Source organism: Triticum urartu, chromosome 5 (assembly GCF_003073215.2).
Source record: "Triticum urartu cultivar G1812 chromosome 5, Tu2.1, whole genome shotgun sequence".
NCBI classification, from domain to species: Eukaryota; Viridiplantae; Streptophyta; class Magnoliopsida; order Poales; family Poaceae; genus Triticum; species Triticum urartu.
In genome coordinates, this window is record NC_053026.1 from 23,877,109 (window position 1) to 23,892,495 (window position 15,387).

Genomic DNA, 15,387 nt, shown 5'->3' on the forward strand with positions numbered 1-15,387 from the left:
TGAATGGAACTAACCCAGACTGACGCTGTTTTCAGCAGAATTACCATGGTGTTATTTATGTGCAGGAGCAAACGTTCTCGAAATGACCTGAAACTTCACGGAGACATTTTTCGGAAAATAAGAAAAATACCTGCCAAAGATGAAGGCCAGGGGGGACACCACCATGCCACGTGGGTGGGGGACGCGCCTGCCCCCCTAGGGCGCGCCCCCTACCTCGTGGGCCCCCTGTTGCGTCTCCGACTCCAACTCCACCTCCATATATTGAGTTTCGGGGAGAAAAAAATCAGAGAGAAGAAATCATCGCGTTTTACGATGCGGGGCTGCCGCCGAGCCCTAAAACCTCTCAGGAGGGCTGATCTGGAGTCCGTTCGGGGCTCCGGAGAGGGGAATCCGTCGCTATCGTCATCATCAACCATCCTCCATCGCCAATTTCATGATGCTCACTGCCGTGCATGAGTAATTCCATCGTAGGCTTGCTGGACGGTGATGGGTTGGATGGGACCTGTCATGTAATTGAGTTAGTTTTGTTAGGGTTTGATCCCTAGTGTCCACTATGTTCTGAGATTGATGTTGCTATGACTTTGCTATGCTTAATGCTTGTCACTAGGGCCCGAGTGCCATGCTTTCAGATCTGAACCTATTATGTTTTCATCAATATATGAGTGTTCTTGATCCTATCTTGCAAGTCTATAGTCACCTATTATGTGTTATGATCCGTTGACCTCGAAGTGACAATAATCGGGATACTTACCGGTGATGACCGTAGTTTGAGGAGTTCATGTATTCACTATGTGTTAATGCTTTGTTCCGGTTCTCCATTAAAAGAAGACCTTAATATCCCTTAGTTTCCGTAAGGACCCCGCTGCCACGGGAGGGTAGGACAAAAGATGTCATGCAAGTTTTTTCCATAAGCACGTATGACTATGTTCAGAATACATGCCTACACTATATCAATGAACTGGAGCTAGTTCTGTGTCACCCTAGGTTATGACTGTTACATGAGGAACCGCATCCGGCATAATTCTCCATCACCGATCCATTGCCTACGAGCTTTCCACATATTGTTCTTCGCTTATTTACTTTCCCGTTGCTATTGCTACCATCACTACAAAATACCAAAAACATTGCTTTTACTTCTGTTACCTTTTGCTACCGTTATCACCACTATCATATTACTTTGCTACTAAACACTTTGCTGCAGATATTAAGTTTCCAGGTGTGGTTGAATTGAAAACTCATCTGCTAATACTTGAGAATATTCTTTGGCTCCCCTTGTGTCGAATCAGAAAATTTGGGTTGAATACTCTACCCTCGAAAACTGTTGCGATCCCCTATACTTGTGGGTTATCAGGATGCTTGATACGTCTCCACCGTATCTATAATTTTTGATTGCTCCATGCTATATTATCTACTATTTTGGACCTTATTGAGCTTTATTATCCACTTTTATATTATTTTTGGGACTAACCTATTAACTGGAGGCACAACCCAGAATTGATGTTTTTGCCTATTTTAGGGTTTTGAAGAAAAGGAATATCAAACGGAGTCCGAACGGAATGAAACCTTCGGGAACGTGATTTTCTCACCGAACATGATCCAGGAGACTTGGACCCTATGTCAAGCAACCAACAGGGAGGCCACGAGGTAGGGGGCGCGCCTACCCCCCTGCAGGCGCGCCCTCCACCGTCGTGGGCCCCCTGTTGCTCCACCGACGTACTTCTTCCTCCTATATATACCTACGTACCCCCAAACGATCAGATACGGAGCCAAAACCCTAATTTCACCGCCGTAAATTTTTGTATCCACGAGATCCCATCTTGGGGCTTGTTCCGGAGCTCCGTCGGAGGGGGCATCGATCACGGAGGGCTTCTACATCAACACCAGAGCCTCTCCGATGAAGTGTGAGTAGTTTACCTCAAACCTTCGGGTCCATAGTTATTAGCTAGATGGCTTCTTCTCTCTTTTTGGGTCTCAATACAAAGTTCTCCCCCTCTCTTATGGAGATCTATTCGATGTAATCTTCTTTTGCAGTGTGTTTGTTGAGACCGATGAATTGTGGGTTTATGATCAAGTTTATCTATGAGCAATATTTGAATCTTCTCTGAATTCTTTTATGTATGATTGGTTATCTTTGCAAGTCTCTTCGAATTATCAATTTGGTTTGCCCTACTAGATTGATCTTTCTTGCAATGGGAGAAGTGCTTAGCTTTGGGTTCAATCTTGCGGTGTCCTTTCCCAGTGATAGTAGGGGCAGCAAGGCACGTATTATATTGTTGCCATCGAGGATAACAAGATGGGGTTTTTATCATATTGCATGAATTTATCCCTCTACATCATGTCATCTTGCTTAAGGCGTTACTCTGTTCTTATGAACTTAATTCTCTAGATGCATGTTGGATAGTGGTCGATGTATGGAGTAATAGTAGTAGATGCAGGCAGGAGTCGGTCTACTTGTCTTGGATGTGATGCCTATATACATGATCATACCTAGATATTCTCATAACTATGCTCAATTCTATCAATTGCTCAACAGTAATTCGTTCACCCACCGTAAAATACCTATGCTCTTGAGAGAAGCCACTAGTGAAACCTATGGCCCCGGGTCTATCTTCATCATATTAATCTTCCAATACTTAGTTATTTTCATTGCTTTTATTTTACTTTGCATCTTTATCATAAAAATACCAAAAATATTATCTTATCATATCTATCAGATCTCACTCTCGTAAGTGACCGTGTAGGGATTGACAACCCGTTATCGCGTTGGTTGCGAGGATTTATTTGTTTTGTGTAGGTGCGAGGGACTCGCGTGTAGCCTCCTACTGGATTGATACCTTGGTTCTCAAAAACTGAGGGAAATACTTACGCTACTTTGTTGCACCACCCTTTCCTCTTCAAGCGAAAACCAATGCAAGTGCTCAAGAGGTAGCAAGAGGTTCCTAAGGCATGATGAAATCTTCGTTGCCGAGGCTTTCCTCATCCTTAGAGAGCGGATGATAACTACCGTCCTCCGAGTCGTTGGGCCTGGCCTGTTCGTCGGGGCTGGCTTGCCTGTTTTCTTGCTCCTCCTGTTCGGATGTTACCTCGGCAAGGTCTTCATTGTTTTCGGCATTGTTCGGAGTATTGTTTTCTCCGGTGCCGGTATTGTTGTCCTTTGAACGACGTGACTTAGAGCGGCGCCGAGGACGCCGGCATTTTTGCTGTGTCTCAGGAGGTTTGTTCTCAACTGGATTTTCTTTGTCATCGCCGCTATTCTTCTTTGGTGCATCCACCATGTACACATCGTACGAGGAAGTAGCCTTCCAACGTCTGGTGAACGGCGGGTACTGGGCCTCTTCTTCTCCAGCATCGTCGTTCATACCGTCGACGTCATCGGAGCCGTAATCGAGCATGTCAGTTAAGTCTTCGATAGTGGCTATAAAGTGGGTGGCGGGTGGGGAGCAAAATTCCCTGTCATCGGCTTCTAGTTCGAACCGGATATAGTTCGGCTGTGAGTCCCCCGCCAAGGACAGGTTCTTTAATGAGCTTAGCACATCGCCCAAGGGTGAGTGCTGGAAGATGTCTGCGGCGCTGGACTCGAAGATCGATAAACGATCAAGTTCGGCGTCTGTGGACTCACATGGTTTGGAACTTACACCCAGAGACGAGTCCGGGGTTCCGGTGACACAAACATTGTGTGAGTTTAAGTCCATGTGCGGCTCCAACGCCGGGGAATCTGTGGCCTCGGTGGTGGGGTTGAACCTCCAGTCCTTAGATGGTGTCGTATGCTCCGGATCTTAGGCCAGAGCAGTTACAGGAGCTATCTCCTGAATGTGGTTCGATGACAGATTTAGGTCATGTTCATCGAGGTGACCAGGAGCGATCACCGCGGTCACGAATCCAGCAAAGATCAAATCTCCATGCATGTCCGCGACGTAGTTCAAGCTCCTAAATCTGACATGATGGCCGGGGACGTAGCTATTGATCTGCTCCAGATGGCCAAACGAGTTGGCCCGCAGTGCGAAGCCGCCGAACACGAAAATCTGTCCGGGAAGGAAGGTTTCTCCTTGGACAGCGTCATTGTTGACGATTGAAGGAGCCATCTAACCTTTGGAGGACGGCATAGTGGAACTCTCGATGAAAGCACCAATGTCAGTGTCAAAACCGGCGCATCTCGGGTTGGGGGTCCCGAACTGTGCGTCTAAGGTCGATGGTAATAGGAGATAGGGGACATGATGTTTACCCAGGTTCGGGTCCTCTCTATGGAGGTAATACCCTACGTCCTGCTTGATTGATATTGATGAATATGAGTATTACAAGAGTTGATCTACCTCGAGATCGTAATGGATAAACCCTAGAGGTCTAGCTTGTATGACTATGGTCATGAATCTCCCTCTACGGACTAAGTCCTCCGGTTTATATAGACACCGAGAGGATCTAGGGTTACACAGGGTCGGTTACAAAGAAAGGAATCTACATATTTGGTCGCCAAGCTTGCCTTCCACGCCAAGGAGAGTCCCATCCGGACACGGCTGCTGTCTTCGGTCTTCATATCTTCACAACCCATCAGTCCGGCCCATGGCTAACAGGCCGGACGCCCGAGGACCCCTTAGTCCAGGACTTCCTTAGGAGGTATAATTATTAACCATAGCACCCGTGTCCAGCTGAGCCGAACAGAAGCTTCTTCTCCAGCGGACTAAGCTTCAGTGACATAACAGCAGGTGCAGTTGCATCACTTACATGTGGGCCAGCTGCCTCTTGGGCCCACATGCGAGTAACCCAACTGCATCTGCAGTTAAGTAACTAAAGCAGTGTCCTTGTCCAACATAGCTCTCCAACTCCACATTGTCTCCAAGAAGCTAATCGGCCGTCAATGGTCAACCCGCCTAGCTTGGCTTCAACTGGAGGGTAGCAGCGGTGGCCTTACTTGGACCCGAGTGGCGCTGACCTACCGTGTTCTACTCTTCCTCGTTTTTTGTGTGGCGCGGCCTCGTTGGGAGCAAGGCGGGGCCTTGACGGAGCTGGCGATGTCCTCTATCTCGTTTCTGGCGAGGCGGCGCCTCGGCGAAGCGGGGGAAATCCTCCCCCTCGTTGCCGGCAGGGTGGGGCCTCGGCTGAGCCGGCGATGTCCTCTGCCTCATTGTTGGCAGGGCAGGGCCTCGGCGGTGTAGGGCCTCCACCTCGGTGCCGGCGGGGCGAGGCCGGCGGTGTCCTCTGCCTCGTTGTTGGCGCCACGGGGCCTCGGCGGAGTAGGGCCTCCACCTCGGTGCCGGCGAGGCGGGGCGTCGGCGGAGCCGATGGTGTCCTCTGCCTCGTTGTTGGTGCCGCATGGCCTTGGTGGAGCAGGGCCTCGTCGACGCCAGCGGAGCGGGGACTCGTCGGAGCCGGCATTGTCCTCTACCTCGTCCTCGGTCTCGCAAAACAACGCCTCTCCGAATTCATCGCCCTCTTTGTAGGCGGCCGCAGCCTCCGCCACCCGCATGCGGTACCGCCAGCGCTCGAAGCGGCCCTCGCGGGCGGAGCGGGACGAGTCGAGCATCGCCTGCTGTTCCGCCCACTCCGTGGAGATCTGCTCCTCCGCCTGCAGGTGCTCCTGGAGGAGATGGTGGTTGTAGGCGGCGTCGTCCTGCGCCTCCCAGAACTGCTCCTCATGCTTCTGCCTCACCGTGTCCATGTATTGGGCACGGGCCTCGCCGATGGTCATGCTGCAATGCACTGGTGAGGATGGCGCAGAGGAGGGGGTTGGCGTCGGATCGTCGACTACCATGTTCTCCATTGGACGTCGTCGTCCTCTGGCTGCCTGCCGGCCAGGAAGTCGGCAGCAATGGCTGCCATCTCCTTGTGGTCCGTCGTCCGCCCGTCCCGAAGAGCGCTAGAGCGCGAGGAAGTCATGGTGGGCAGTAGTGCTGCGGACAGGAGAAAGGGAACAGAGGCGGATGACTGCGGCTATGGCCGGCGCAGCAGTTTATATAACAATGGTGGGCGATAGAGGGACGAACATGTGGCGCCGGAGTAGCCGCCTCGGCAACCGTGTATCATTAATGTGGGCGGCAGACGGACGGACGGACGACACTTGTGTCATTTGAAGGCGGAGCAATCGCCTGCACCGGGAAGCAGGGCGGGCGGCGCTGACCGTTTCGGGCGGAAAGCGCGCGCGAGCAAGGGAGGTGGTCTGGGTGGGCGAGGGCAGTCAGACTCGTGCTTGGCAGCGGGTCGGTCCAGCAGCCGGACATGCTGGCTCGCCAGCGAGCTCGCCGAGCTGAGCAACGACAATCAGATGATGGACGTAGCTTCCGACCAGGAGCTGACGCCACTATCCAAGCCGGTTCATGCCATGTTCACCATAGAGCAGGTGCGGCCCACTTCGATGCCCTAATGGGGGAAGAGCTACCAGCGCAGGAGGACCTGTGCTGCAACCTCCATCTCCTCAATGAGCACCGGTGAACAAGCGAAGGACAATGTCGTCGCGGACATGTGGCCTATGATCCTAGCTTCCCGAATAAGCAGCGGGCGCTGTATCAGACCATCCATAGGGCCCGTGAGGCCCTCTCCATCGTCCTTCGAGATGTTGCGCTCGTCGTGGCGCCGCCGTTTCACGTTGTCAACATGGTCAACGGCATGAGGAATGAGGAGATGAGTTTACCTGGAGAGGATGACAGTGGGGACCAACTAGGGCCATAGCCGCACGTACACAAGTGCCTCCTTATTATATACAACTGTAATATTTTTAGCTTCCTCCTGGTTTCCTAACATCACGGTCCCACACTACAAGAAATATGTCAACTTGTGACCTTAACTATTGGTCACTGAAAGGTCATTGTTTTTCATTTGCGACCTTTTTTTAACCAAAAAACAGAAGGTCAAAAGCTGGCGGTCGTAAACTGAAATTAACGACCTTCTCTGTGAGAAGGTCGTGGACGTTTACGACCAAAATATGCCTATTGTTTTGTTTTGGTCACTAGCAGCCTCCCCAGGCCATGTAGGCATCCGACATGGCAATCTAATGTGGCACAAGAATCAGCCCGGTCCAATTCGATTTTCTACATGGGCCGAGCCCAACAATTCGGCCTTTCTATATATTTTTTTCCTGTGCTTTTATTAGCTACATGGGCCTGGCCCAAGAATTCGGCCTTTTTATTTTCTTGGCCATGGCCTTTTTTATTTTATTTTTTCCAAAAGATGAGCCCACTAGTGAGATGGGACCCAGTTGTCAGGTTCTAACAAGTGGATCCCAGTTGTCACTGTTATATTCTTCAGATCTCAATTTTCCAGTAAATAAATAACAAAATTTAAATCCAAACAAAGAGAAAACAAAATGCTTCAAACAGAGCACGACTAATCAGGAAAAATATGGTTCACATCACGAATACAATCGTGAAAGAGCCAAACTTGGCACATTATTACAATCAAACTTGTTCATCCTGGTAACACAGCAAGGATGGTTCATCCTGGTAACACATTATTACAGAAAAATATGGTTCACATCAAGTTTACAATAAAAAAATGTTCACATCAGGTAACACAACTATCACAGTATAACTAGCTCCAATGCTTATCCCAACTTGTTCATCCTGGACCTCACGACAAAACATGAATGAAGGCCAGCATCTGCAAGTTATCAAGAAAAATGGTTAGAACAAGCAAAATGCGACATTTTTACCATTTAAGCATAGAAGAATAGGGTCAACAACATTTCGATCTTTGAAAATGAACCAGGATTTCGATCTTTGAACAGCAAAAAATTGATACAGTAGATCATTTGCTGTTTAAAACAACCCCTAAGGAGAGACACTCTAATACTACTAATTACCAGCAGCAAATAAAATAGCCAGATGAGGCACCAGCACTTGATCATCGACACAACAGTCGGCAAGGACTCAACCACGGCGCGAACACCAGCACTTGATCGTCGACACAACAGTCGGCAAGGACTCAACCACGGCGCGAAAAGCATCAAAATCTTAACTAACCAATGAAACAGAGCATGGTTGTAGGATAGCAAAGGGAGGAGCTCACAATGGTGGTTTGCGTAGCCGATGTCAAACAGCCTCCATTCATCGCTTGCGAGCACCATGCACCTTGGTGCCTTGCATACGGCGACCTTCGAGTCTACGAGAGAAAGAACGAGGTGAAGGTTAGTACGCATCAAGGATGCTGCTGTTCTGGGTCAAGCTAAGTCAACGGCATAAGAGATTTTAGTCAACAAAAATTAACATGTGAACATCTTGCACAATGGTAGTAGTATAGATTGTAGTAGTAAGCATGCAAGGAAACAAAACATGGGAAAAATATTGGTAGCAACAAAACAACCAGGATATGACAATAGCAGTAGTATAGATTGTAGTGACAGAAGCACAAGCATGCAAACATGCATCTCATCCCAACCTAAAATTAGAAACAGTAGCAGCCATTCATTTTTACACAGGTGTAAAACTAAAACATAAGCACTACAGCATTTGCTAAACTTGTCAGCTAAAGAACTCTATCTCGAAAGGCTTGAAAGAGGATTAGATAAGCACTAGAACACCCTAACCACCACCAATTCTCTTCATAGTTGATCTGATGTAAAAAAGTAAGCAATATGATACAGCAGTAGGCAAGTAGTATATATCACTCATGGGCATATGGGGCAAGGCGGGAGGCGAGGCGGAGGTAGTTCATGTGCTCGGTGCGCTTGCGGATGGCGTTCTCCGCATAGATCTGGGCGCCGTCGGCGTTGCCCTTCTCGATGGCCTTCTTCACCTTGAGCTTCTGTCATTCAACATATAAACATATAAGTAAAGTACACTAATTCTAGAAGATAAAACACAAAGCAATAAAGGATAAATGGTTTATTTCCCCACAATTTTTTTCCTGGTTCAAACATCTACAGTCCAGCCACTGATGTCTTAAGCATGTGTTATTGGTATGACCACACATGAGAATCAACTTCAGAGAATAAAAATCAAATTTGCTCAAGTTATGCAAGAAAATCAAGGGCCCCTGCCCTCCCACTTTCCTAGAACAAAATGAGTACATAAGCAGCAGCTATATAGGACTGATGATGCATGTACTACCTGTGAAAGAGCCACCACCAGCAGTTTGTTATAGTAGCAGGGTAAGTGAACTTTCTAAATATGGATTCAACAAATGGATAGAGTTCACTTGTTAATTGGCTAGTTGAGTTCTACTGATAACCTACAGAGCAACTAAAACTGTGCTGCTATATATAGACACACAACGTAGATGAGAAAAATGGAAGACATGAATTTGATGCTATCTTGAAAGTAAAAAAGAACTATATTTATCACAACTTTGAAAAGTAACTAAATAGTGCAATGGTATAATATTTGATACGGCAACCAGGAAGTGGTACAATACAATGCTGATTAACAAATTTACAAAAGAGTTCCCAAACATTCACCAAATGCACGGGGTGAGGGGGCGCCATGACCCTGATGATCAGCCGGAGGTTGCTTCTCACCACACAAGTACCTGCACGTATTACTTGTTGGAGTTAGTTCTTTTCAATTAATAAATTCTTTTAGTTGAACAAGACATGCTCATCCATGGTGCAGTCCAAGAATACATGCATAAATCATTGCCTGAACCATACATGTACATATCTCTCTCTCTTTCTCTCTGAAATTGAATTGCCCTCTTACTTTTTTCCTCTGTTCCATACATGTACACACATGTTAAGTGAAACCCAAGGCACTCCAAGCTACAGGGACATGTTCAGATTGGAGTAGCCCCAAACTGTGGCAAACTAAACTAGCAGATTGGACTGATTGGAACTTAAAAGGCCTGCGGGGGGCGATGAGCGATACTATTTCATAATTATGCTCATATGTATTAAAACTAAGCAGCACTCCCTCAGAACATAGGATATGCAGATGGGGGGAAGCAGAGTTGGCCATATTCAAAAATGAAAAAAATAGTAAATGGTCTACCTACAGTATTATCCTTCCAGCATGAAGATGTGAGTACATACTAAGTAGCATCAGCACAAGATAAACAGAAATGACACAAAAAAAGGAAGAGTATGTACATTACAAGGAACAGTTGTCTGCACTGACAACAGAAGCTATGCTCACTAATTTATATTGTTGGTACAGGAAATGTGCGAGACATCATATAAGCATACACAATTACACACATGATACTAAGATCACAACTGATTTCCAAAGCTGATTAACAAAGGAAGTCACATTTCTACTGTAGAAATCACCAAAGGTGACTAATTTATCATGCAAAACCCAGTTTCACACGCTAAACATCAAGCATTACAAACAGAGCAAATAAATACTGATGATGTGACCACCTTGACCAGAAAGGCCACCACCTGGTGGCCACAGCTAGACAACAGGGCAGAGAATCGCCAACTTAGAATTATGAAGGGAAACCTCCAGGCATAACGGGGTGGCAGACAAAATTCTGCACATGCAATTTAGGATGTGGAATAATACTGGTGCTGACAATGTACTGTTGTCTCACATTATATGTGTGGCATATGCTTTCAAAATGATTGCTATTGCTTATATGGGCCTATGGGACATACACGCACGCTAAAATCATGCACATCCTATTAAGCATTGTTGCTCAGGGGAGGCACATGAGTACTGAATTCTCACCATTGGTACGAGAATAGTGGTTCTCTGCAACAGGCAGCTCACGGAAGACCCGGACAGGGTACAGGGTACAGGATGGATTATACTTCTATCGGACCAAACGCAGGCAACCACAACTATCGGATGGATTATACTCCAATGCGTTCTGGTCTCGCGTGGAGAGGAAAAAACAGGCGGGCAGGTACCTGCACTTGTGGGTGCGCGGCGGCGAGGGCTCTGGAGAGTAGCAGCACCCGCTCGATCTGCGCCTGCATCTGCTCCTTGCGGCGGTCGACGCCCTCGCCGGCCCTCCGCCTGGCGACGGCGAGCTCGTCCGCGCGTGCCCACCGCCACTTGAGCCGCCGCCTCATCTCGTCCAGCGCCGCGCCCTACCGCACCTGACTCCCTCCTCACGTGCAGCAGTAGGATCAGGCCATGCTCAACAAAAGGGGCGCGGCGAGCGGGGGCAAAGCCAACCGAAGCAAAGCGAGCAAGCATTCTCACCTCGTGCGCGTCCTCAAGGCGGCGCGCCAGGCGTGCCTGTTCCTCAGCCTCGGCCGCGAGCTCCGCGGCGAGGGCGCCGGCCCGCTCGAGGCCGCCCCGGAGGTCCGGCCACGCGACCGACTTCTCGGGGCCCGGATCCGGCCCGGGGCTCGGGCTCATCCCGGCGCGCGCGGCGGAGATCGTGTGCGGCCCGCGGTGGCGGCGTCCATGGCCCTGGCCCGCCGTGACGAGGCGGAGGCCGAGGCCGGAGGCGAGTGAGGAGTGGAGGGGAGGGAAGGGGAGGGTGCAGACCGATGGCGAGGGCGGCGGAAGGACGGGGCAGCGGCGGAGGGATCTGGATCGGCTAGGGTTCACGCGCGTGTGAAAGAGAGAGGCTGCAGTGGGTTGGATGGACGGATGGATGGATATATGGATGGACGGATGTTTGCCACGTCATCGATTCATGCCACAACGGATTCCATCAATCAGAATTCAGCTTATATTTTTCTTATTGTTTTTATCCTCTTATTTAGGGCAAACATTCAACATATTAACCACGTATAGTTTGCTAAAATGAATGAATATTGTTCACATGTGTGTATCTTGTGATGACAAACAATGTTGATATGAGGAGTTTTTATTTTCTTTGCACGGAAAATTCATTTTCCATTTTCTGAGTGCCTGAATTGAGTTCTTTTTGTGAAGGACCTACCATATATTTGTTGAAAAATTGAACCAAATCATTTTTCTAAAATACTAGGCCATATTTGATTCACAATTGACCAAATGGTTGGGTGTCAAAAGTTTTGATCCACCTCTAGTGAAAAAGATAAATTGTCGCCGATTCAGCAGGAAGCGGGTCAAATTTGAACTACGGGTGCCTCATAGTTTGCTCTTTATTTTTTTTAAAAATCATTTCTAGGTACATAAGTATATATTTAATCATAGAAACATCAAACAAATTCAAAGATTCAACCACTAGCTAGGAACGGTCATTCCCGCCGTTTTGACCGCGTTTTGAAACGTGCATAAAAAATTCAAAAAAAATTAAAAAAAATTGGAAAACCTTCGCATTATGTCATTATATGTGACCAAGTTTCCAGGAATAATAATAAACTTGTAATACGGCAATTATTTTAAAAAAGTGTTCTCATAAATGAGCTATCACGCGTGAAGATTCAGGGTTTTCAAGCCAAATGATCAATCTTATGGCCACATTCATGGCATAGGTTGTTCAAATGATCTCATATTGTGCACAAGGGTGCATCTTGGAATTCTAAACAATGTTTCCTAAGGGAGTTTTCATTTTCTTTGCACGGAAAATTCATTTTCCATTTTCCGAGTGCCCGAATTGAGTTCTTTTTGTGAAGGACCTACCATATATTTGTTGCAAAATTGGACCAAATCATTTTTCTAAAATACTGTGCCATATTTGATTCACAATTGACCAAATTTTTGGGTGTCAAAAGTTTTGATCCACCTCTAGTGAAAAAGACAAATTGTCGCCGATTCAGCAAGAAGCGGGTCAAATTTGAACTACAGGTGCCTCATAGTTTGCTCTTTATTTTTTCAAAAAATCATTTCTAGGTACATAAGTATCTATCTAATCATAGAAATATCAAAAAAATTCCAAGATTCAACCACTAGCTAGGAACGGTCATTCCCGCCGTTTTGACCGCATTTTGAAACGGGCATAAAAAATTCAAAAAAAAAATCAAAAAATTGGAAAACCTTCGTATTATGTCATTATATGTGATCAAGTTTCCAGGAAAAATAATAAACTTGTAATGCGACAATTATTTTTAAAAAGTATTCTCAGAAATGAGCTATCATGTGTGAAGATTCATGATTTTTCAAGCCAAATGATCAATCTTATGGCCATATTCAATGCATAGTTTGTTCAAATGATCTCATATTGTGCACAAGGGTGTATATTGGAATTAAAAACAATGTTGCCTAAGGAAGTTTTCATTTTCTTTGGACGAAAAAACCATTTTCTATTTTTCGAGTGCCCAAAAGGAGGTTTTTTTGTGAAGGACCTTCCAAATAATTGTTGCAAAATTGGACCAAATCAATTTTATAAAATACTAGGACATATGTAATGCACAATTGACAAAATGGTTGGGTGTAAAAAGTTTTGATCCACCTCTCATGAAAAAGACAAATTTTCGCCGATTCAGTTGAAAGCGGGTCAAATTTGAACTGCAGCTGCCTCATAGTTTACTATTTATTTTTTCCAAAAATCATTTATAATTACATAATCACTTATTTAATCATAAATACATGGTTTGGTGGCGATACGTCAAGGTTTGGGCGGTGGCCGACGCCCCCAACTCTAGAGCGCGTAAACTCGCATGCCCGCCGTGTGGTCACCGCATGACTGTGGCGTTGCCATGTGTTCTGGGCAGCCTAGGCATGTCTAGCGGGTTGAGCACTCCCCAGGTAGGTGCTAGGAAGAAAATTACAACATAAGATTCTCATGAGGAGACCGATCGATGCTCAAACATGAATTAGCAGCCAAGTGTTTGATTAGCGGTACGGGAAATGTACATGGCTAATGGGCGTGAGTTTTGGCTGAGGATGATCAGTTACTAAGAAGACCGTCTTCATAAATTTTCAGCTCAAAAGGAGGAGTCTAGGTGCTACTTGCTTTGCAAACTACCACACTGGACATAACTACGAATGTTGAAGCTCGGCTCAAAATAATGAATGGATTGAGCTGGTATTTGGTGGAGGATGGTTATTTGGGCATAGGAAAGCACTGTAGAAAATGGATACTATTTGGACATGCCAAAGTGGTACTTCCTTCACAAACTGTTGTTCTGAACAAAATAGGAAAGATGAATATTTTTGAATTATTTTTGAACTAGGAAAGGAAGGTTTTTACATATTTGATGAAGATATGACCCAAAGAATTTATGAGATTTTTTGGGGAATTTTGGGAATGACAGAAATATAGGTTGCTTCACAACCTAGGGCAAAAACTGCCACATGGACATGACACATAGGCAAAACTGATGAGGTGGCGCCTAGTCATAGCAACCCACCATAATTTACAAGGCTACGACCATCTATATTGGTCGTTAAAAACTAGAAATAAGGCAGCGGACTAGCGCTGTTTGCTTTATGATCATTTCATGTAAGGAAATTACGACCTTTCTGACCAAAATGGTCGCAATGGTTTAGGGTTTGGAGCCTCCCGAACAGCTTTTGACCAATTGGTCTCAAATGGTCATAGATCTATGACCAATTCTTCCAGGGTCACTGCCAGAAGGTCACTAGTTGACATATTTTTTGTAGTGCCACACCATTGTCAACCTATGTAGTCAATAAACGAGAGAATTGCACAAGGAGCGGCCGACAGCTGGGACCAAGCAGCTCGAGCAGTATTTATCTTTTTGAGGTGTGAGCACTGCAGAGTTTTTCCTGAGCGATGTTTCGTTGTTGTTTAGAGGAGAGCAGGGTATTAACTGGGCGGGCTGTGGCCCGTCTAGCCCAGGCCAGATATCCAGCCCAGATATTAATTTTTTTCAAGTTGAAAATGGCTAGCCCAGCTATACTTTTTTTTGAGGAATACCCAGGCAAGGTCATCTTGTTATTCTCCGTCCCGCTGGGCTACAAATCTTTCCTAGGAGGGATGAATTAGGCTTAACAAGAAAATAGGCTTTAAGAAATAATAAATGGGGTGTAATTATAAAAACTGGGCAGTAAGTATAAAAAGATGCACCAAACACGTAATTACTTTATAAAATATTATTTCTGGATTTGAAAATTTTAATTTTATTAATTGTTGCGCGCGCAATGTTTTGTTGGATTTTTACGTAATCCAAATTTATATTGAAATTGTATTTAATCTGACTAGAAATTTCGAGATAAAAATATTTCGGATCCCATCAAAATGTGGGAAATTTTATTGAATTCTGTTTTGAACGGTTTGTTGAAATTATTAGTCGTTGTCCTAGCTAGAAAATGGGTTGTACTTTTAACAAACTGTAAATGAGCTGTAGTAAATTTCATTAGAATTCAAAAATGGGATGTACATTCTTACAAATCTCAAATGGGCTATAAGTTCTCTGCCACACACTTGTGGGCCTACTAAGTTGACCCGTCCCCTCAAAAAAAATAGTTGACGCGTATGCAAGGCTTTGTCAACGTATAGTCAACACATGGTTCTAGCAAAAGTGGCCGTTGGATGTCCATCCAACAGATGTCGTGCTTCTTCTTCAATCTCGGATATTCTAGCTTCACCTACCCAAAAAATGATTCCTCCCCCTGACATCTGGGGCGCACCGTTTCGGAAGCTGACATGTGGGCCTACTAAGTTGATGCGTACCAA

The 15,387-nt window shown here is 46.0% G+C and overlaps 1 protein-coding gene across 3 annotated transcripts; it reads right to left on the reverse strand.

Moving 5' to 3' along the window:
- Positions 1-7,295: 7,295 nt before the first annotated feature.
- Positions 7,296-11,449, reverse strand: LOC125507377. 3 transcript variants are annotated; one of them, XM_048671964.1, is made up of 5 exons: positions 11,073-11,449; positions 10,775-10,966; positions 8,594-8,730; positions 7,996-8,088; positions 7,296-7,587 (listed from the first exon to the last, which is right to left on the reverse strand). In XM_048671964.1, exons 2-4 carry the CDS (start codon positions 10,937-10,939, stop codon positions 8,034-8,036), a joined length of 357 nt encoding a protein of 118 aa, XP_048527921.1. In that variant the 5' UTR covers positions 10,940-10,966; positions 11,073-11,449; the 3' UTR covers positions 7,296-7,587; positions 7,996-8,033. The 3 variants fall into 3 exon arrangements, 2 of the variants coding, with proteins under 2 accessions (XP_048527921.1, XP_048527922.1); XM_048671965.1 differs by having other exon boundaries at positions 10,775-10,974; XR_007282884.1 differs by having other exon boundaries at positions 7,996-9,453.
- Between the last annotated feature and the right edge of the window lie 3,938 nt (positions 11,450-15,387).